At 42.7% G+C, this 22,401-nt stretch overlaps 1 protein-coding gene across 1 annotated transcript; it reads left to right on the forward strand.

Annotated features, from left to right (window-relative positions):
- Positions 1-9,423: 9,423 nt before the first annotated feature.
- Positions 9,424-21,119, forward strand: Irf6 (interferon regulatory factor 6). The gene is made up of 7 exons (XM_076831646.1): positions 9,424-9,597; positions 13,431-13,635; positions 14,678-14,806; positions 16,855-17,013; positions 18,024-18,416; positions 19,890-20,008; positions 20,817-21,119. The coding sequence occupies exons 1-7, from the start codon at positions 9,424-9,426 to the stop codon at positions 21,039-21,041; spliced, it is 1,404 nt and encodes a 467-aa protein (XP_076687761.1). The 3' UTR covers positions 21,042-21,119.
- Positions 21,120-22,401: the final 1,282 nt, after the last annotated feature.

The following is a 22,401-nucleotide window of genomic DNA, read 5'->3' on the forward strand; positions in this document are numbered from 1 at the left end:
ACAGGTTGTTCGGGGCTGATCATCAGGCCACTGCTCCATCCCCATAGGACAGCATATTTAAAATTGGAACTGTAAACCTTTACATTTTTGGTGGTTATAGTTTCTTGATCAGCTTTCTTTGGCCTGTAGAGCCATGGAAACTCACCTGGCCTGGGTGAGATGGGAAGTAGACTCTCAGGTTTGCCCTGAAGGGGAGGAAGAATAACTGGAGGGCTGGGGGAGGGGGCTTACCTTCAAGTGATTTAACTGAGCCTTGGTTTTCCTCCTCCTCCCACATATTTTTGGAATAAAAAAGCTGATTTTTTATTTTTGGTACTGAGGATTGAACTCAGGGGCACTAGATCACTGAGTCACATCCCAGCTCTATTTTGTATTTTTTTTAGAGACAGGGTCTCACTGACTTGCTTAACACCTTGCTTTTGCTAAGTCAGGCTTTGAACTTTTGATGCTCCTGCCTTAGTCTCCCCCGCCGGGATTACAGGCATGTGTCACCATGCCTGGCAAGAAATCTGCTTTTTGAGAACACTCACCCATTCTCATTTTGGTTCAAGGATAAAGAGAGTCACAAATGAATTACTCTGAACACAGTAGTGGGGAATTCTCCTAGAGTTTCAAGCCTAAGTCTGTTCCATTGCTAGGGTTGCAAAGTGAGATTCATTCATGTGTTCCTGTTGCCAGCCTACTGTGGGTCCCCACCATCTCGTGATTCTAGGATTTGAAGTATATTCTGGAATACAATCCACATAGTGTAAGATGACAGAGACAGGGTCAATAACAGAGCCACAACCAATGTGTGCAAGGGAATTGAAGGGAAGAGGGGGAGAATGAGAATAGGAAAGACAATAGAATGAACTGGACATAACTTCCCTGTGTTCATATATGAATACATTACTAGTGTAACTCCCCATCATGTACAACCACAAGAATGGGAAGTTACATTTCCTGTATGTATAACATTTCAAAATACATTCTACTGTCATGTATAACCAAAAATAACAACTAAAAAATTAAAAATAAAAACAACCAATGTATGTTCAGTTTAGGCTGTGGTTTAGACAGTGTGTTAGGCTCATCTCTATTCCTGGTACCTTGAAATCTTGGATGGAGGCTGAGATAAACCAGGACCAAGAAAGGATTTGGAGTAGATCTGAGGCTCCAGAATACTTTCCAGGGCCTGAGTTCCTTTGAGAGAGCGCAGTATTGGTTTAACTTAAGAGACCCACTTCCTTTTCAGCAACCCCACCAAACTGGCAGTCTAATCTCAGATATTATTTATTATCAGGGACTCCAGCAAGACTAAGCTCTCCATTGTATGGAGCCCTTGGGAAGGTTCCCAGTTGCCACACCCTCTGCTCTGCCAAGAAGAGAGTAGGATTTGGAGCTCAGGACATTTTTTTTTTTTTTTTTTTTTTGTTACAAGTCTGAAATTACAGAGGTTAAAGTCTCTGAATAGTGAAAAAGACCCCTTCCCACATAATAAAACACACATGAACACTGGGCCTTTACTTTGTTCAATTGCACTTGACTAGGAGTGGGAAAAGGGAATTCCCCAGCTCCCTGTGGCTGTGAATCTGGGCCCCTGTAATGAAGTGTACATCACTCTGCCTGAAACTCAGACTCACAAGTGAGTCAGCAATGCTCCACCTGAGCAGCAACAGAGGACATCACAGGCTGAGTCCCACTGGGGATGTCTGAACCCTGAAGGAGCTACATTGGGAATACAGAAGAATAGATTCCTTTGGTGCCCTTTGGAAGTGCTCACAAGATGTTTTTAACCTCCAGACCAAACCAGGAGGTGTGTCTCAAGCAAAAAAGACTTCAGAGTGGCTTACTGCCAGGTCTGATCATTTGAAGGGCCAGAAAGTTCCTCCTGATCTCCATCTTAATTGCTCTTGCATTCTCTCCTTTCATTGATTCCTCAGTAGAGTGACATGAACACTGGGCTTTAGTTTGTTCAATGACATTTGGATCGATGGATGATTTTGAAAAAAAAAAAAAAATAGACAACAAACAGTATAGCACCATTCAGAATAGATTCTGGCTGGAATGCTGAACAGGCTCCCAGTGGAAAGAGCCCTGGGTTTGAATTCTGGTTTTGGCTTTGTGGGTGACTTGCCTGGTGACTTTGAACAGATTATTTTACCTATGGGTTTTTCATCTATAAAAAGCAGGGACTTGGATTCAGATGTCTACAAGGTCAGGCAGTTAAAGTAAATGAGAAAGCTCAATAGAGTGAGGTTGTCCTGACTGTAATGTGTAGACTTCCTCTAAATGGGCTGCTGTTGCCTGGTAGAACTTTTGGTCAGAGTGTCCAGGAGCTCATGACCCTTCAAGAGATGCTGTGAATCTAGATGTTTATGTGGAATCTCTTGGTATTTAAAATTCTGTGTGGGTCAAACAAAAGTCTCTAAGCCATTCTATCCCTGGAATAGAGGATCTAGAATAAAACTCCCCTATCTTAAATTTTCCTCATTCTAAAATATGTATCTTCTAATGAAGATCCTTAAGAAATCACTTTAGTTATGGGAATTTCAACTAGTGCAAAAGTAAGTGACTGTGTGTGGCTCATATTTGGATGCCATTGGACTTTTGGCTTCTCTCAAATGGCAAATGGGGTGGTCTCACCCTAACCCCCACCAATCTGCATACACACTAGAAATGGACTGTTGACTGGATCTCAGCAGCCCAACCCTGGGCCAGTTGGAAGATGCTGCTTGTTTAGTGAGCTCATTAGCAGTAAAGAGCAGGCTAGCCTGGTGAGCTAACCCCTCCCAGGGAAGAGAAGAGTGGCCACAGGGCAGTGGTTGACTTGGAGGCTGGCTGAGGGCCTTGCTACCTTCCCAGCCTTTGGTGGCTACATTCCAAAGCTGAGTTGGGGCTAGGAACAAACCTACATTATTATTATTTTTTTAAAGAGAGATACATATATAGAGAGAGAATTTTTTTAATATTTATTTTTTAGTTGTTGGCGGACACAACATCTTTGTTTGTATGTGGTGCTGAGGCTCGAACGCGGGCCGCACGCATGCCAGGCGAGCGTGCTACCACTTGAGCCACATCCCCAGCCCACACCTACATTATTACCAGGGGCTCTACAATTCGTATCAATTTACTTGGGCTGCCATAACACAGTACCACAGGTGAGGTGACTTAAAAAAGATAAAATCATTATCTCATTTTTTTCCCCCCTTGTGGTATTGAGGATTTGACCCAGGGCTGCTCTACCACTGAGCCACAACCCCATCCTTTTTGGTTTTTAACTTGAGACAGGTTCACACTAATTAGCCAATCAGGCCTTGAATTTGCTATTTTCCTGCCTCAACCTCTTGAGTAGCTGGGATTACAGGTGTGCGCCATGGTGTCAAACTTTCTCAATATTCTTGAGATTAGAAGTCCAAAACAGCCAGGTATGATGGCTCACACCTGTAATTCCAGGGATTTGGTAGGCTGAGGCAGGAGAATTGCAAGTTTGAGGCCAGCCTCACAACAAAAGTAGTGAGGGTCACATGGTTAAGTTAACATGACCCTGTCTCAAAATAAAAAACTGTCTTGGGATATACTCCAGTGGTAAAGCACTCCTGGGTTTAATCTCTGGTATGGGAAAAAATGTCCAAAATAAAGGTGTCATTAGATTCTGCCAAGGGCTGTGAGGGAGGATCTATTCCAGGTCTCTCTCCTTGACTTGTAGACTACCATCGTCTCTCCTTTTCTCTCTGCATCATACTCCCTCTATGAGTGTATAACTCTGTGTCCAAATCACTTCCGTTTTGAGGACATCAGTCGTACTGGATTAGGACTTATCTTAAAGACTTCATTTTAATTTGATTACCACTCTAAAGACCCTCTCTCCAAATAAGGTCACATTCTGAGATACTTGAGGTTAGAACTTCAACATATGGGTTTGGAGGTGGGGCACAATTCAATCCATAACACCACTCTTCTAGTTTCCCTCTCATTACTTTCAACTCCAAAACCTAAGTACCCGGTCCCTGACCCATCTCACCTGTGACAGAGCAGTGCTTGAGAATGGGAGTTTGTGTCATTTGCTGGTATACAATTGCCAGTAAGCATGTGATATATAAGGATGGGGAAGGTGAGGAAATGCTCATTAAGTAAATGGGACTTGGATTTCAAGTAATAACAAAAGATGACTCTTATTCTGTGAGGCACTGTCTATAAGGTATTTTTTTTAAAAAATTCTTACCCCAATAATAATTACAAGTACTTAACATAGCACTTGATAAGTGCCAGGTATTTCCAAGCACTTTTTATGCAGTAATTTGAATTCCCACAACATCCTTATGAGGAGGTACCATTATTAACCTCATTCTACAGGTAAGAAATTGAGGCCCACAGAGCTTCCGAAACTTTTGTGAATCTGTAGTATCTGATGGAGTTGGGGCTGGAACCTCAATAGTTGGCAGGGACTATGCTTTTAATCATTACCTGATAGCGATTAAAAAAAGGCAGGAATTATTGTTCTAATTGACTATATGAGGAAACTGAAACCAAGAAACTAATTTATCCGGGGTCACACGGGTAAGAAGGCAGATTTCCAGCCTACAAGGCACTGGACAGGACCTAGTGTCAGAGTCCTTTCCCCACAGCCAACTCCACGAGTAGTAGGGCCAATCTCAAAACCCTTATTTGGGTTTAACTGTCTGCATACCTCTGGGTAATTATGGGGCATGAAAGTGGGGAGGTACTCTCTCAACTTAGATTTGACCTCCCAGTGGTTTCCTTTTCCCAGGACCACTATCCCCGAGGCAGAAGGGCGAGGTTTACGTCTGCGACTTTTCTAAGCTCAGGTTAGAAACTGGGAGTGGGCTGGAGAAGAGGCTGGGAGGGGTGGATAGCACAGGAACTCAAGAGTATCATATTTCTCACACGCAGCCAATCCCGAACGTCGGAGGGCGTGGCCACACCTGGAAGGCGTGGCCAGACTGCGGAGGGGGCTGTGGCGTTCTGGGGCGAGGCACTGACGTGAGCTCCGCGCACCTGGGCTGGGCAGGTAAGGGCTGGTGCGCGACTCTGGGAGGAACCCTCAGTCCCCACTTGCGCAGAGCCAGGAGTCACTGGGCCAGGCCGTCGAGGGTCACAGTGGCTAAGGGTGATCTTATTGCGGACTTGATTCGGAGGGACATCAGCTTCGGGTAGCCAACTGAAGAAAGGTGGGGACGCCAACTTCTGGAGACAACCTAGAGCGAGGGGAGACACCTCCGTGGGTGGAGAAGGGCTCCATTACAGTTTGTGTGGGTGGGAGAGCCTGCTTTGATACCCACTGGGGCTGAGTGCATGTCGCCCTCCTCTAGGTAACTTTGGGGTGCTAATTCCTCAGCGCTGGGCCGCTCCCGATTCCCTCCTGCGGAAATGGAATTCGCTGCTCTTGGCCCCCTCCCACTCACCTCACCGTCGGATCGCGCCAAGGTGCCCCCACCCCCACTCCCCTTCTGTGTTAACTAACTTGGTCATTGGCCCCAGGGTCCCAGAGGGGACTTCCCAGGTGCTCTGGCCCTAGGTCCTGGTGGGTGTTTTGGGAAATTGGGAAGGAGGAAGACAAGGAACTTTGGCCGGTTTGTTTTCCTTCCCTTAGTTTGTTTAGCACAGTCAGGCCTCTGCCCTGGGCCTGGGAGACACCCTTGGATTTCCAAGTAGCTAAGCTAGGTGTTGGGGAGGGTGGCGCTAGGCGTGGCCGCTCGAGGTGAGGCCCTCTTTGCCTGAAGGGGCTGGAGGTAGGTGTGGGGAAATGTGAATGTCTTCCAACCCTGACAGGGAAGGAGGGCTGGGGTGCCACCCTTATAGAAGCCTACTTTGTGGCTCCTACTCGGTTCTCTTGGTGGATACCAAGAATGGAAGCCCAGGAATGGAGAGGGAGAAGGTGCTTCAACAAGGATTGGAGACCTTCAGAGTTAGATGTGTGTATAAAACGTGAGCGTGCCACCAGTATTCTGCATCCCTTTTGTCACCCTCCAACTTTAATCCGGCAGGAAGGAAGAAAGGTGAATTATGGGTAGAGACCCAGACTTTACCCCTGGGGAACTTAGGATGGCATTTCAGTTTCCTTCAGGAGGAAAGAAACAAGTGGGACTTACTCTAAGATCTGTCTGCAAGAAATGGTGGGTGTATTTTACTATGAGCAAAACTTAATGACAGCCAAATCAGGGCATTGAGGTAACAGCGCCCCTGGAAACTGGCCTGGGCAGGGGCCGGGAAGGTGGTGTCAGTAGTGTTTATAGAGGTCATGCCCCCTGGACCCAGCCCATGAGAGAGGACAGTTAGTGCCCTGGGGAGGATGAAAGAGGCCCTGTTCTGTGTTCACAGTGAGGGGAATGGATGGGTGGCATCTTTGTCTTTGGATGGTTACATACCTGTTTGAGAAATGGCCTTGAATTTTGCTGTGATGGCAGATGGAGATACCAGGGCTGATTTTAATTAGGTAAGTTTGAGTGGTGAGAGGCTTTAGGAAGAGCACTCTGATTTAAGTGTGTTTGAGAATGGGTGTCATCCACTCACTTTGTTGTTCCTTCAGGGAGGCTTTGTTGTTGTTTTGGTTTGTTCTCTTAGTGTGTAGAAGAAGATAGGAGGGTCTTGGAATATGTGTAGGGTGCAGTAGCTAGCTAGATTTGGTACAGCTCACTCTGACTTAGGAGTGTTTGTTCTGGGCTCAACCAATACCATATAATGCACACAATTTTTGGTGCCTCAGTTAATGCAACTTTAAAATGGGAATAATACCACCTCTAGGATCCTGAAGATAAAAGCAGACATACTAAGTAAAAGTACATGTAAAACTGAAAGTCTTATGCAGGTATGAAGGATTGATATCATCTTTTATAAGAAATGGTATGGTCCTGTGGTTAAAAAAAAAACAAAACTACTGGAAGTTAAAAAATTAAAACATGTCGATATAGGGAAATGTAAATGATATAGGAAAATATAAAAAATACCCATAATTCATCACAAGGTAACATTATAAAACTCATATTGCATTGGTATATTTTCCCTTTTTCATTTCTGTGTGTATGTGCATTTGTATAATAATATGTTGTGTTAAAAAGTGGAAGTACTACATATAATCAGTGTTGTATGCTGCTTCCCTCCCAATTTCAAATTGTAAAACTTTCTCCAGATTCCATAAAAGTTCTTCTGACACCCTTTATTAATGGCTGTTTGATATTGCAGCCTGAATATGAAACTTAGCTACTTCTGACTCTTGGCATTTTGGTTGTTTTCAATTTTCTCTCTCTGCCTATTTGGAGAGTCTCAGTTACCAGACTGCAGGTAGGGGGGGAATCTTGGCTGACTTTCAGAAGGTGGAGAGGGTTGGCAGTGAGGTAGGTAGGGCACACAGGAGGGCAGGTTGGGACTCTTTCCCGTGAGCTGAGGTGGGGTTGTTCAGGTATAGTCCCATCTGGGGAGAACACTGAGAACCCAAGCTCTAGATCTTCATCACTGATCTCTATGGGTGGCTGCTCCTCCTTCCCCATCCTAGTTGCAGCTCCTTATCATGGCCATATTACCTCATTTTTTTTTTTCTTCATGGACTAGGGATCAACTACAATAAGATCAGTCAAGAGGTAAATTTCATGTGTCTGACAGGCTCTGACACAGGTTTTACCAGTAGTGCAATAAAAATTCTCAAAAGCCCCTTACTAGGCTGATTAGTTTCTGGTCCATTTCTCTGTTCTCTTTTTCCTCCCTTTGCTCTATACTCCTTTTGGTAGGGCTGTGACTGGGAGGAGAAGGTAAAACTTGCCCTTGGAAGAAAATGCATTCCCTCCTGATTATAAGGAATACATGTACTCCATGGTTTATGGGCTTGCATGCTGCCCTTCAAAATACCCTAAACCAAGGTGAGGAATGGGGCCCTTGAATACTGTTTGCCAAGCTCACTTGCCCACTGTGAGCCATGCTCCCTGGGGGAAGGTTTCAGTTGCTGGACTCCGTAATTGGGTCAGAAGGCTCAGATGAGAGCAGTTCCTACCTTGCTCTTAAAGTGCCAGAGGCTGAGTTGGGTTTGGGTTCTTCAAATTTATTACGAATCTGGCTGGGGAGGAAAGTGGGATTAGGGTCACTCCTTGGCCAGGCTTGTCTAAGTGGGAGTGTTCAGCTGACTTACCTGGTTTGGTTTCAAAACTGTGATCTAGCTAGGGATCTTTCTGGGTGTGAATGTCATCACTTCTTTTTAGGCTATTGTGGGGGCTTGAACAATTCCAATGTGGATTTTCTCAAAAATGACATCTGATGAAAACATTGGGTTTCAGTGTTTAATAACTAACACAGTGCTTGGCACACAGTAGCGGGTGAACAAATATTTGTTGAATGACTGTTGTTTTTCCAGGCCTCCATTTCTTGTCTTAAGTAAAAGCAAAATAAAAACATCAAAAAGTCCAAACATAACATCGCAGGCAAACAATTCTCCAGTAACTACCTTTTTCTTTGGGCACCCGATCCAGGCAGGCCTTTGTTTTCTGCTGAGTGCCGGCTGCACAGTTATCTGCTGTGCCCACGTATTTTTATGAGAATCAATTGCAGACTTTACCCAGGCTGGCGCCTCTAACTAATCGACTCACTCCAGCCTCTGTGGGGAGATAAACAGACCCAGGTGAGGAGGCTGTGCTAAATGTGCAGGGCTTGTCTTATGTCTGTTTCTTGTAGGTTAAAGTTAGGAACTGTGGTATTTGATTATTGTAAGGGCTTCTGAGCTTTACCAGTCTGTTTTGGAGAAGTGTTCTCAGAGGCTTTGTCTTTACTGTTCCTGAACATTCTCCTAGAGACTGCTTTTTCTTGGTACAGAATCTTTGGGTGGTCAAGAGAAAGAAAAGCTGACTCAGCCCAGCTCTTCAGAACTCTGTGAATAGACTGCCTGGACAGACTGCCTGCTCACCCATGTGAGAACTTTGGAATCCAGGATCTGCCCCTCACATACTGTCACCATGATATGGGCTTCTTATTAAACATTCCTACTCATTTTCAGTTGTCTCATTTGAAAAGAGAATGTACTTCTTGCCTTTGTATGCGCTGTTTCCATAGCTTTTTTCTTTCGTTCTCATGAGGAGAGATTGTAAAGAGCAATTGCCCTTCTCTTCCAAAACCCTTGGTACTTCAGGAAAAACTGTTCCAGCAGGGATGACATCACCTTTTTATTTTTCTGCTTCAGGATTTAAATAGAAGAAATGTGATCTACTTGCATGATAAGTCTGATTTGGCTAGAGCATGAAGTATAAATGGCTTTGGAATAAGAATCAAAAGAACCTTTTTACCCCTTTCCTACCTGGCACAGTTTATTCCCATATTTAGTTTCTTTACTGTAATCTAGTGAAACTGTAGCTCTAGCATACGGGAATGGTAGCTAGGAAAAGTTCCCAGTGGCTGGCCTAATTTTCCTGCTCTCCCTACTTCTTATCCCCCTACCCCCAGATCATGGCGCTCCATCCCCGCAGAGTCCGGCTGAAGCCCTGGCTGGTGGCCCAGGTGGATAGTGGCCTCTATCCTGGACTCATCTGGTTACACAGAGACTCCAAACGCTTCCAGATTCCCTGGAAACATGCCACACGTCATAGCCCCCAACAAGAGGAAGAAAATACCATTTTTAAGGTAAAGGACTTCTTTACCATATGAGTTAAAAATTCTTCCAGTTCTCAGAACTTTCTGGGTTTGTTTGTTTTTATTTTGTCTGTTTTGGCATGAGGACTACACTAAATCTGAAACTGATGAAACAGATTTATGATAGAAGTACCCAAACTTATCAGGCATAGTACTTCTTGGGGCATGTCTCTTGAAGCCCTGTATTTCCCATTGGTTGAAGGTATTTAATTCATGTTCCAGAGGAGTTGAGGTGGGGTCAGCTAAACTGTAAGTGGTTGTATTGATGTGCTTAGGTCAGCCACTTTCTTCATTCCTTCAGGGCCCTTGCTGGAAGACAGGTGCTTAGACCTGAGGATGGCTCTTAGACTAGGGCGGAACTTGTATTTAGCACAAGCTAGGGAACCTATTAGGGAATATGGCCTGCAAGATGGGTGTAGAGGGCCCTCAAGACGTTATTCTTTTAATATTAGAATATATTGCCCATATTCATAATGTCTCCTTAAAAGTTAAGAGTGATTTAAGTCCAAATTTTTAATTCTTTCAATACATTTTCTGTGGTATTGGGATTGAACTTGGGGCCTTGCACATGCAAAGCATACTGTCTTACCACTGAACTACAGCCCTGGCTTAATTATATTTTTTTAAAATAAAAAATAGCTCTGATATGATAGTCATTTTATTGAACTGAAAATAAGATTTAATCACATAGCATCTTACAAAATTGAAGTGAAACCAAGGGCAGTAGGTTCCATGTAGTTGTACTTCCACGAGATGCACTTCTACTTCAGACCAACTTCTCCCTGCTGCTCCCTTCCATCTCAGAAGTAGATTTAATTCCTGAAGTCCCAATTCACAGAGAAGCTAGTTTGCCCTTTTCTTCCCTGACTGTGAACTGGAAGGCAGAAGTGTAATCCAGCCCTGACTATGGGCCTCTCAAGATTGATGTCCTGGCTTCTTGTTGATATTGGATCAGGAAAGGGCAGGAAAGGTAGGGTCAGAGCTTACACGAAAGCCATCCTAGTGATATTTCCCCACTGACTGGGTTATGCCAGGTGTAGAGAGGAGAGGCAGAGAGAAAACTGGCCTGTGGGTACTTAGAAGGAATGTAAATGGACACACCTAATGTAGATATAAGTAAAAAAGAGGTATTATAGAAAATATTTGCAAAAAAACCTCCCAGTTATTGAAGTTGGCATTGAGGAGGGGATTGGCCTGCCCTGGATTTCTGGCCTCCCTGTGGCCTTGGTCTGAAACTGGATTTGCAATTGAAGTGTCCAGTTGGTCATGGGGAAGAGGTTGATTCCTGAATGCCTCACACATGAGGGTGACCTGAATGCTTGGGGTTTAAGGAAACTCTGGGGAGTCTGCTTGGCTTTATTTGTATCACTGTATCTGCAGAATGTGAGGGAGGGCCTGGGAGATCAGGAGAAGAGTTAGGGTGCTTTCGCTGAGCCCAAGCTCTGATACGCCTTTAGTAAGACACATGGGTGAGGAACTGGCATGCACTGGGTGCATGTGTCTATGATCTCACTTAATTCTCATGATAACCCCTGAGAGAGGTATTACCTGCATGTTGTAGATGCAGAGGCTGACTCTCTGAGGGTCTGACTAACTTTTCCAAAACCACACAGCCAGTATATGGTGGATCCAGGATTTGAACTCATGTCTTTTTGTTCCTCTACCCCCTTCCTACTATAACACTGCCTTTTCTAAGGCTTATGGAGAATTGGAGTATCTGGCCTCAAATCATGCTAACATCAACTTTCCCTTCAGCAAGGCAGGTAACCTCAATGGGCTTCAATTTCCCCATAGAATAAATTTGGTATGAAAGCAGTCTTAACTTGCAAGACTCACGGGATTATTGTGGAAATCAAGTGAAAATAAGTTTTAGAATGGATTTGTAAAGCATCATAAAAATAGAGAGATTTTCTTCATTTTAGAAAGAGAAATAAATGGTGGGTATGGTGGTGCACACCTGTAATTCCAGTGATTCAGGAGGCTGAGACAGGAGAATCGCAAGTTTAAGACCAGCTTCAGCAACTTAGCAAGGTCCTAAACAACTTAGCCAGACCTTGTCTCAAAATTTTATAAAGAGAAATAAGGATCTACACAGAGATCAGAATTTCTCTAAAGCACAACTCAGGATGGGTTTGAACAAGTAATATTTATAATATTTATAAGTCACAAAGATTGTCACATGGTACTTCTTAGGACCACCTTTCTTGATTCTGAAAAGGGTACAGTCTTCTGATGTATTAGACATGGATCCTTAGTGTCATCTGAGTGGGCCAGGAGGATGCTGTGTGGTAAGCAGGAAGGTGGGGCTGTGGTTTTGGCTTAGTTTGGCTGTTCTCCATGCAGGGGCAGGGCTTTAGGGAACCACAGAAATTTGCAGGCTTCTGCCAAAATCTGCACAGCCTGAGTTGACTGGGTGGGACCAGAGTGAGCATGAACATGGAGGATCAAACAAACAGAAGGAAAAATATGGGGAGGCAGCAATAGGTACAGCAAGTAACTGCAGATGTGTCTCCCAGACACTAGGGACCAGTGAAGTTGAAATCACCTAGGGGATTTGATGGAATGGAGCAACAGTTAGGGCCCTAGTTCCTGCTAAGCCACTGAGTTCTTTATCTCTACCACAAAACAAATGTAGGAACCCAATCTGAAAAGATAGTAAGAGGAAGTGAGTCTGAATTAGAAGAAGAGGAGGAGGATTTTGATTAGCTCTGGAAAGAATCTTCCTCATGATTACTAGGCTCTGTAGAGGGATGACTGAGGAAGATCAAAAATCTCTAGGATTAGGTAGAAAAATTCAATTTCTGTTTTAGGAAGAAGTCTGTGGTCAGAACCAGAGACAGAGAAGTTGGTTTGCACAAGTGACATGCCCTTTCAGCTTGAAAAGTTAATGTGTGCTTCATATGTTGAGTTTTCTCTAATGACATTTCCTTATTCTACATCAGGTGTCACACTCCTGAAGACATTTCAGAGATGAGAGCATATGTTAGCAACAAGGGATAGGTATCCAGTGAGTGGAAACTTAAATGCCTGTTAGACCTGGATGGGTTTCTACTACTTGCTTTGTTTCTAAGGAACTTGGTCTATAGGCCAAGCAGCCTGGCTTTTCCTTTTCCTCACTGGGGAGACTACCTTGTTCCCCTTCTCTGGTGATACTGCTGCAAGTTCCCCTATTTGAAATCAGAGAGGAAGAGTCAAAGTGGTTTTAGCCCATGCTACCAGCCACTGCCATGGTGATAGCATGAGGTTTCTAGTGCAGGTGGAGTTTGAGAATAGGGAAAGATGAGAAGTATGGGTTTATTAGAATTTGCAGCCCTCAGCCAAGTGGGGCAAGCTGACCCCACATAGTATGCTTCCTGTCCTCCTAAAGGCTATGGGTTTCTATAGTTCTTTATGTATAAGATTAAAGACTGAAGGGAGGGGACCAGCCAGACAAATTCTTTTTATCTGCCACCCCTCTTTGTTGTACATATTCCTACATAAGCAATCCATAATAAAAATGGTTAAGGAAGAAGAAAAAAGATTTGCTCCAGACTTTTTATTATTTTCAACCCTTCATAGTAGCATCGACGTCTTGACAGGTGCTGGCACTAGGCTTGAGATAAGAATCCTCCTTTCAAAGTTAAGTTTGCACATAACTTATTTCCCTTTGGCCCCACCCCTCCTGGTCCTAAGGGCACTGTTGCCTGCTGTAATCTATGTAAAATGGGATAAAACTGTGGGGCACTCATCCAGATGTGTGTGCGTCTGTATGAGAAGGGGTGAGCATATGCTTTGCAGTGGTCCCAGGCGATAGTAGGCACTAACTGCAGTTTCCTGTTCCTCAGGCCTGGGCTGTAGAAACGGGGAAGTACCAGGAAGGGATAGATGACCCTGACCCAGCAAAATGGAAGGCCCAGCTCCGCTGTGCTCTCAACAAGAGCAGGGAATTCAACTTGATGTATGATGGTACCAAGGAGGTGCCTATGAACCCAGTGAAGATATATCAAGTGTGTGACATCCCTCAGCCCCAGGGTTCGATCACTAACCCAGGTAAGGCCCAGGTGCTGGGGAGAAGGTGGGCTATATGCGAGATTGTGGGATGGACTCTTAAAGACATAGTCAAATTGAAAACAGCCTGGTTTTCAGAGTTTTAGACTGGTAAAACTTGAAAACCTGTCCCTAGGAAGGACCCAGAGAGCAAATGGTATATGTTCAGTAATGTCTTCTTGCTCACATAGGGGAAATGGTTATTGCCTGCATTGTTAGAGCATGAGAAGTACAGTATAGAGTTCTGCTGTAAAAATAGCCTCTCTTGGGACTTGAGAGGCCAGGTTGTTTTGTAGGAGGAGGAATTAGAGCCTAGAAGGTTTGAGTTCTAAACTTCTTTTTATCACTTGACCTGTTGTGGGACTTGAATCAAATCATTGGGCCTCTTCAGCTCTAAAATGCAGGATCTCATCTTTCTTACCTATTTCAAGGGCTATTGTAAGAATCAATTGACAAGACATGTAAAAGCTATTTAGTTCTTTAGAAATGTTGGGTGAGTGATCATTTAATTTGTAGGATACTTTTGCTAAGAGAAAAACACCTGATCCTCCTATTTACTCAATTCTTAGTGAATAGTGAAAGCCAGATAATTTAGACATGTAGTCCAGTGAATCCAGGGAGGCCCTGCCATAAGATAAGAGTCTCTGCCTTCATGAGAAGCTCAGAAGGGTGGAGCTCAACGAAGACTTGCCAAATAAAAATTTACTTTGCAGAGTTCTTAAAAGAGGTGCCTGAGTATAGAAAGTTAGTAGTAGCAATACTTATGTACAGAGATTAAAGTTTAAGAGAAGGGAATGGAGTCTGCAGCTTCTGGATTGGGAAAGAGAGAAGAGCATATATTAGGACCCATAGGAAGATTTGGAACTGGGAGTTAGTATACCCTAGGTTCCCATTTTTTTTTTTTTTTTTTTTTTAAAGCTAGGGCATTGAGAATGCATACTAATCCTGAGGAGACTCTGTGCTAGTAGTCCCTTGCTTAGGGTCAGCTGCAGTGATGATAGTTCAACTTGAAGCACTAACTTATGGGCATATGTATTATGTGTAGGATCTACAGGGTCTGCTCCCTGGGATGAGAAGGATAATGATGTGGATGAAGATGATGAAGAAGATGAGCTTGACCAATCTCAGCACCATGTTCCTATCCAGGATACCTTCCCCTTCCTGAACATCAATGGTCAGTGGACTGGTGGGTGGTATAGAGGGATAAGGAGGATGCAAGGATTTTGGCTTTTAAACTGCTGACCCCTTGGCTACCATTGCCCTGGGAGTAGTGATTGGGCCCTGTGGTCAGACTGCGCTGGTCTGAGAGCAAGGAGTAGTCACAGGCAAGGGAACTTTGGTGGCTCAATTATTCCAGTGCAATGAAGTGGGTTCTAGGCATAAAGGACATCTAATTCAAAGAAATAAAAAACAATTAAACTCATTCCAAATCCCATATGCAAACATCAGTGGTTATAAATTTTACCTGTTTTTTTTTTTCAGGGGAAGTGCAGATAACATTTTTATGAATTGTAGGCAAACTGTTCCATCAGTTCCCTTGGTATAAATTCTGTGTCACTTCCTTCTACTAGGTAGGGACTACTCTACCTAGGCTATATCATGGGAAACTTGCTGTTTCTATAGCTGTTGATACTAGGCTCTGATGGGATTTATCAGCAAGGAACCTTTCTTTTGTGAACTTTTGAATTCAGCTTCCCAGGAACAATTAGTTGAGAGGTTGGGAGGCCTCTATGTGACTGCACACATTCTGAAGATACCCAAACACAAGTTGAATTGTTCTTCTGCAATATCTTCATGTCATCTCTCCACTGAAATGCTCTGAGCTAAATGATTCACATCCAGTTCAGCTACTTACCATATTTTTAGTACCACCTGTATGTCATGGGTCACTCCAAATAACTTGTGCCACCTAAAAAACTTACTATATCAAGATGTTTTCTTTAGGATTTGGGGGTCTCTATCTTTGAGAATCAGGAATGACACTTATTGTCTGTCCAGTGTCCCTCCTTCACTTATCCTGCCATTTAGATATTTGTAACCAAGTGATGAGTAAATAAAAATTCCGTGGAATTTACTTCTAGGTTAGTATTGCCATGTGCTATATTCTCACTTAGAGAAATTTTAAGATTTGGACATCTGGAAATGCAGATGTTTTCCCAAATTCTTGGCTGACTTATTCTGTTCTTCTCACCCTTTAAAAGTATGAACCAGTTACTCCAGGATCCTGATTTCGTATCTCTGCTCATATTTTATTAAAGTTAACATGTGTCCTTATGTTTTGAGCTGCCTTGGATTATTTTTGGAAAGGTGTGGACTATATACTAAAAACAAAAATGTCAATTGGATACATAGATTTAACTATACTTGAACAAAGAGGGTCAAAGAAACATTAACCTCTGTGATTTCAGAGCTGTTGGGGCAGAGGAAGAAGAATTATTGAAGAATAGATGCCTAAGAGGTGAGGCTAGGAAGAGGAATCTGTAGACTTTGGAGCAAGCCAACTCTGACAGTAACAGGGAAATAGGATTAGGCTTTTTACTCTTCTTTAAAAGATTAAATTGAGTATATTTGAATGAATAATATTTTCACATGGTTTAAAATCCATAATCATACAATAAGGTAATCAATTGAAGTTTTCTTCCATTCTCTCCCTGAACTTTCCAATTCTTTCCCTGGAAAAGACAAATCTATGTTCTTGAGTATCCTTCCAGACCCTTTTTAAAATATATTTTTTTAATTTGTTCTTTTTAGTCTTCCAGACATTTTATACATGTAAAAATACTTGTTGATTTTAATAGAATTTCTATATATTAATTTTACTCAAAGATAATCGGCTAATTCAATTGAGTTCACTTTATGGAAGACAACTAGCTTCTATGTAATTGCTGAGGCCAAACTTTGTTGCAAAGCATCTCATACTCATGCCTTTTCTAATGTAATGCTTCCCTTCCCCAAGATAAATCACTTGTTTCTGTTAATCTTTTGCAAATATAAGTTTTTAAAACTATGAGTTTATGGGGTAAATAATATGATTAGGAAGGAGGTGTTGGGGAATCTTATTTTATATTGTGAGTTATGGGAATCATCGGGGTGGGAAATCACACTAGATCATGTTTCAGTGTTTGATTCTTGTCTTCGGGTCTTGTTAGTTCTTAGATCCTCAGAGTGGGTGATGTTCTTGTGTGCTACTCCTTCCTGTTCACCCACATCCTTCTGTTCTAGGTTCTCCCATGGCACCAGCTAGTGTGGGCAACTGTAGTGTGGGCAACTGCAGCCCTGAAGCAGTATGGCCCAAAACAGAACCTTTGGAGATGGAAGTGCCTCAGGCACCTATTCAGCCTTTCTATAGCTCTCCAGAGCTGTGGATCAGCTCTCTCCCAAGTAAGTGAGCACTGATCTTTCTGGGTCTTCATCTCTTACAATAATCCCTTCTTATTGCACTTTCTGCTTCCATTTCTTTGGAAGTGTGGAGTAGCTGCCTGCCCCACGAGTGCCCTATTTCGTGACTGTCAGATGAGTCACTAAGAAAGTAAAGAAACATCGACCCATTCCTCGTTGCTCATGGGGATGTTCTGATTGGTTGTATAGCTTCAGGTTACTCACCTCTTAGGTGGGTAGGAGGCCTGAGTTTATTAGTCTGACAAGGGGATTTGTGGAAGGAAAAAAAAAAAAAAAAAACAACAGCTGTGGGATAGGGAGGTTAATAGCCATGGATATGGTCAAGGAGGTTCTTGATTTTGAGGAGCCTTAGGGGTCTTTCTGAATTTGGTGCAAATTTATCTTAAAGAAGAATCTACACCATTACCCTGATCTCCCTTTCATACTATGCTTTGGTGTGAGAGCAAATATTTTGTCCAAGAGGCTAAGTAGCTTTGATAAAGCCTATTGGGTTCAATGAAGACTTGCCAAATAAAAATTTACTTTTCAGAGAACTGTGCTTTTGGTATATATTAGAACAGATCCAGTATGTGCTCACATGTGTGATTTCTAGAAAGATGGCTAAGTATTTCTTTTTGTTCCTCTGGCTTCTTTGTGCCAAAAATTAGACACAAATCAGACACCTTACTTTTTAGCTCCTTCCAATGCTTATTGGTGTGGACAGTTGCTCAATGATTATGGAACACCAGGACTCAGCACTTTGGTGAAATTATAGTCCTTAGGATGTAGTAACTGACCAGATGGACCTCAAATGCTTTGCTTCGAGGCAACCTTTTGTGTGAATATTCCTGGGATATGTTGATGTTTCCCTTTATTGCAGGAAGGATAACTCTGGCAGTGGCCTTTCTGAATTCCAGTTGAAAGGTGGCTTGATAATGATGGACTTGCATGAGTCTTAGGGACAGACAGGCAGAGAAGTGGAGCAGAACTCACTGTCATGTCTCACCTTGCAGTGACTGACCTGGACATCAAGTTTCAGTACCGTGGGAAGGAATATGGGCAGACCATGACAGTAAGCAACCCTCAGGGTTGTCGGCTCTTTTATGGGGACCTGGGTCCCATGCCTGACCAGGAGGAGCTCTTTGGTCCTGTCAGTCTGGAGCAGGTCAAATTCCCAGGTCCAGAGCATATCACCAATGAGAGGCAGAAGCTCTTCACCAGCAAGCTACTAGACGTCATGGACAGAGGTCTGATCCTGGAGGTCAGCGGTCATGCCATTTATGCCATTAGGCTGTGCCAGTGCAAGGTGTACTGGTCTGGGCCATGTGCCCCATCACTTGTTGCCCCCAACCTGATTGAGAGACAAAAGAAGGTCAAGCTATTTTGTTTGGAAACATTCCTGAGTGGTGAGTCTTTTTTCACAAGTTTGATGGTGGGAATTGCTCCTCGAAGTTTAATCTTCCTCCATCCTTCCTTTTTTTCTCCCTCCTTTCCTGACTTAGCAGTGATCTTAACCAAAAAAATTTCTTCTGCTGGAGGTCAGGGAAAAGAGAACCTAGATTCTGAAGATGAAAGTGACCTAAGCATGAGGAAAAGACTTCCACTAGAAGGCAAAAATATATGGAAACTATTTCTAGAATGGTTGTGGCTCCTTCAGTGGCAGGAGGAAGACAGTTTTATTGTTAATCCCTGAATGTTATTACCTTATATTTAACTTTAGAAGGTGGTCTTGTTCATCCTGTTCAGAAAAACATACTTTTTTTTTGAGAAATATTCAATGAATCGAAGCAGATAATTTTAGGAAGATTATTAAGATGTGAATTTCACAATGTGGTTTGAACCCCAAGACTAGATCAACTACATCTAATAGAAGAACCCTCTGAAATGATGGGGATGTTTTCCAGTATGGTAGCCTGGTAACTGCTAGCCACATGTGACCATTGAGCATGTAAGTGTGACTAATGTGGCGAAGGGACTGTTTCCTTTCCTTTCCTTTTTTTCCTAGAGAGAGAGAGAGAGAGAGAGAGAGAGAGAGAGAGAGAGAATTTTTTTTTAATATTTATTTTTCAGTTTTTGGTGGACACATCTTTATTTTATTTTTATGTGGTGCTAAGGATTGAACCTAGCGCTCCGCGCATACCAGGCTAGCACGTTACTGCTTGAGCCACATCCCCAGCCCCCCCACCCCCTTTTTTTTTTGGTACCAGAGATGGATCCCAAGGGCACCTATCCACAGAGCCACATTTCCAGCCCTTTTTATTTTTTTTATAAGAACTATAAGAACATCAATGACTTTATTTATTTATTTATTTATTTATTTATTTATTTATGGTACTGGAGATTGAACTCAGGGGCACTCAACTGAGCCACATCTCCAGCCCTATTTTGTATTTTAGATCAGGGTCTCCCTGAGTTGCTTAGTGCCTCCCTTTTTTGCTGAGGCTGGTTTTTGAACTCATAATCCTCCTGCCTCAGCCTCCCGAGCTGCTAGGATTATAGGCGTGTGCAATTTATTTATTTTTATATGGTGCTAAGGATGGAACCCAGTGCCTCACATGTGCTAGGCAAGTGCTGTACCACTGAGCCACAATCCCAGCCTTTATTTTTTTATTTTGAGATACGATTTCACTAAGTTTCTTAGAGCCTTGCTATGTTGCTGAGGTTGACCTCAAACTTATGACCCTCCTGCATCAGCCTTCTGAACAGCCGGGATTACAGGCATGTACCACCATTCCTGGCTGTGGGACTATTTACTTTTAATTAATTTAAAATTAATTGCCACATGTAGCTAGTGGCTAAGGGGCAGCATGAAAGATGGTATTTACCGAATGGTTATGGACTGACCTAATGTATCAAATTTATTCTTCTATCTTCTGCAGATCTTATTGCCCACCAGAAAGGACAGATAGAGAAGCAGCCACCATTTGAGATATACTTATGCTTTGGGGAAGAATGGCCAGATGGAAAACCTCTGGAAAGGAAACTCATCTTGGTTCAGGTGAGAAAATAAGGGTATATCAACAATTCTTCTTTTTGCCAACACATTAGTCCCCAGGTGTGGGTTGAGTCCTGATTGAGTATACATTAGTCTGTGTGAATTTTTATCCCATAAAATAGGGTGGCAGATTCAGACTTTGTACGGTAGAGCCAACCTAGAGAAGGTGAGTTTCTAAAATAGGTGTTTGATTTAGTAAAACCTTATTTTTCATTCTCTTACTGATATTAGAGTCTTATTGAGATCTTTTAAGATATGACTCTTGCTAGCTTTTCTTAGAAAAGCCTTTTTAGTTGTTTTTTAAGAAGGTAACCTTATTCTAGGAGTGGCAGCAAGGCCACTTGGGGTTGTGCAGTGAAGCTGGCAATAGATGGCATTTGGTCTTGCTAAGTAAGCAGCCATTTATTTAGGCATTTGATGTGATGCTACATCTACATTCTCTACTTTCAACTGAACCAACTTCTACAGTGAAACTTGGCAGATGATCTGGAGAGATGAAGGTATATCCTATATCTAGACATTACAGTGGTACTTCCTCAAAGACTCCTTGGTTCTTCCTACAATCTTGGTCCCTCTTGCTAAAAATATCTCTTCAAGTTGAGCGTGGTGGCACATGTGTATAATCCCAGAGAAAGTCAGGGGCCTGAGGCTGGAGGATAGCAAGTTTGAGACAGGCTTCAGTTTGAGACCCCCTCCCCACAAAAAAATAAAAGGAGGTGGGGGAATTCCTGGGCTCTATCTCCAGTTACCAATAACAGATAAAAATTACCTTTATCTCACTGGACACTTGTGTGCTTTGTGTCCTGAACAGGTCATTCCTGTGGTAGCTCGGATGATCTACGAGATGTTTTCTGGTGATTTCACACGATCCTTTGACAGTGGCAGTGTTCGCCTGCAGATCTCGACTCCAGACATCAAAGATAACATTGTTGCTCAGCTGAAGCAGCTTTATCGCATCCTTCAAACCCAAGAAAGCTGGCAGCCCATGCAGCCCACCCCCAACATGCAACTCCCCCCTGCTCTGCCTTCCCAGTAATCTTGAATGCAATCTTCTCCCTCTATTTTTTTTACAACATTGTACATATGTTTTTGTGATTTTTGAAAAATATTCAGATTTAACCAGCTTTTAAACCTTTTTCTTTTAATAATGTTAGAATTCTCTGACTTTTAAAATATACCTATCTTTTAAAGTTGATTTAATTTATGGAAAAAAAAATCACTCCTCGAATTTCCTTTTCTTTTTAAAAACATCAGATGGTAGAAGGAAATTTAGTCTGGGAGTTTGGACACCAATGTTCCAGCTGTAGCTTTGCTTCCAATGTGACCTTGAACAATTCATTTAACTTTTGGGCTTCAAATTTATCACTTGTAAATAAATCAGAATTGGAAGTATGCCCAAAATTATGTTCAGTTTTAAAACTCTGATTCAGGAACTGTATTCTACTCGTGCAAGGCAAAACTGCCTGGATCAGAACCTGTCTGCATTGTTCATGTACCACATTTTTCTTCTTGTTTTCATTAAAGTTCCCTCAAGCACTGATATGTCCAGGATTGAGCTCTGTTTGACCTGTTCTGCTAGTACAGTAAGCTGGCTCCCTGATGGGGAAAGTAAGAGACTGACTGGTTGCTTAGGAACCAAGCTTGATATCTAAATAGAAATGGGTGCCAAAGTCTGAAAGTCACCTTGCTTGTGGAGTAAAAGTTCATAAATTGAGCTTCTAAAAGGAAGCTGATGACACAGAAAGCCTAGGGATTCTGTGAAAGAATGAGTTGTCAGGTGTTCACCTTGTGTGTGAGAGAGATGAACACATGTGACTCAGTGGTAGATTTCAGAGGCAGGAGCTCTCTTTTTTTTTTTTTAAATTTCCTTTTCTGGGAAAGGCCTATGAATGAGCTGGCCACCTAGAATATATTCCTATGACTATAAAAGGGCCTGCTCCTGTTTGGAGATTTTTAAAAAGTTTTCTCATCATTTGGATTTTTGATGTTGGAAAAAATGAGGTGTTGGGTGTCCTAAGGCCAGGGTGTAGAAGGGTTGGGCAGCACTCTTCTGGAACAGACCCACCTAGCACAAACCTGCTCATCTTCCTTGCTAGGGGAGGTATCTGGGTGTAAATTATGAAGGTGAGGAGTGGTGCAGAACACTGCAACTATATCATGAACTAGTCCATCTAGTATCTTTGCTTAGCTCCTGACCCTTCTAAGAAGAAATTATACATGATTTAAACTCTTATCACCTAGTAGAAAACCTAGTTGTGGGCCCCAGTCCTCTTGAATACTGAATCTGGTTGTCTATTTGTGTCAGGTCATAGTAAGGAAGCCCATGTGTAGCCTTAAACCCTTAAACTAAACCACCTTCTACTTTTCAAATAACTGAAAGTTGGGCTAGCTTTATT

This window comes from Callospermophilus lateralis, chromosome 13 (genome assembly GCF_048772815.1).
Source record: "Callospermophilus lateralis isolate mCalLat2 chromosome 13, mCalLat2.hap1, whole genome shotgun sequence".
In the NCBI taxonomy this organism is placed as follows: domain Eukaryota; kingdom Metazoa; phylum Chordata; class Mammalia; order Rodentia; family Sciuridae; genus Callospermophilus; species Callospermophilus lateralis.

Excerpts from the sequence above, each read along its gene's own strand:
- Irf6 (XM_076831646.1), top strand. The coding sequence starts at position 9,424 with ATGGCGCTCCATCCCCGCAGAGTCCGGCTGAAGCCCTGGCTGGTGGCC. Across the intron at positions 13,636-14,677 it reads GGGTTCGATCACTAACCCAG|GATCTACAGGGTCTGCTCCC; the intron begins GTAAGGCCCAGG and ends TATTATGTGTAG. Across the intron at positions 14,807-16,854 it reads CCCCTTCCTGAACATCAATG|GTTCTCCCATGGCACCAGCT; the intron begins GTCAGTGGACTG and ends CTTCTGTTCTAG.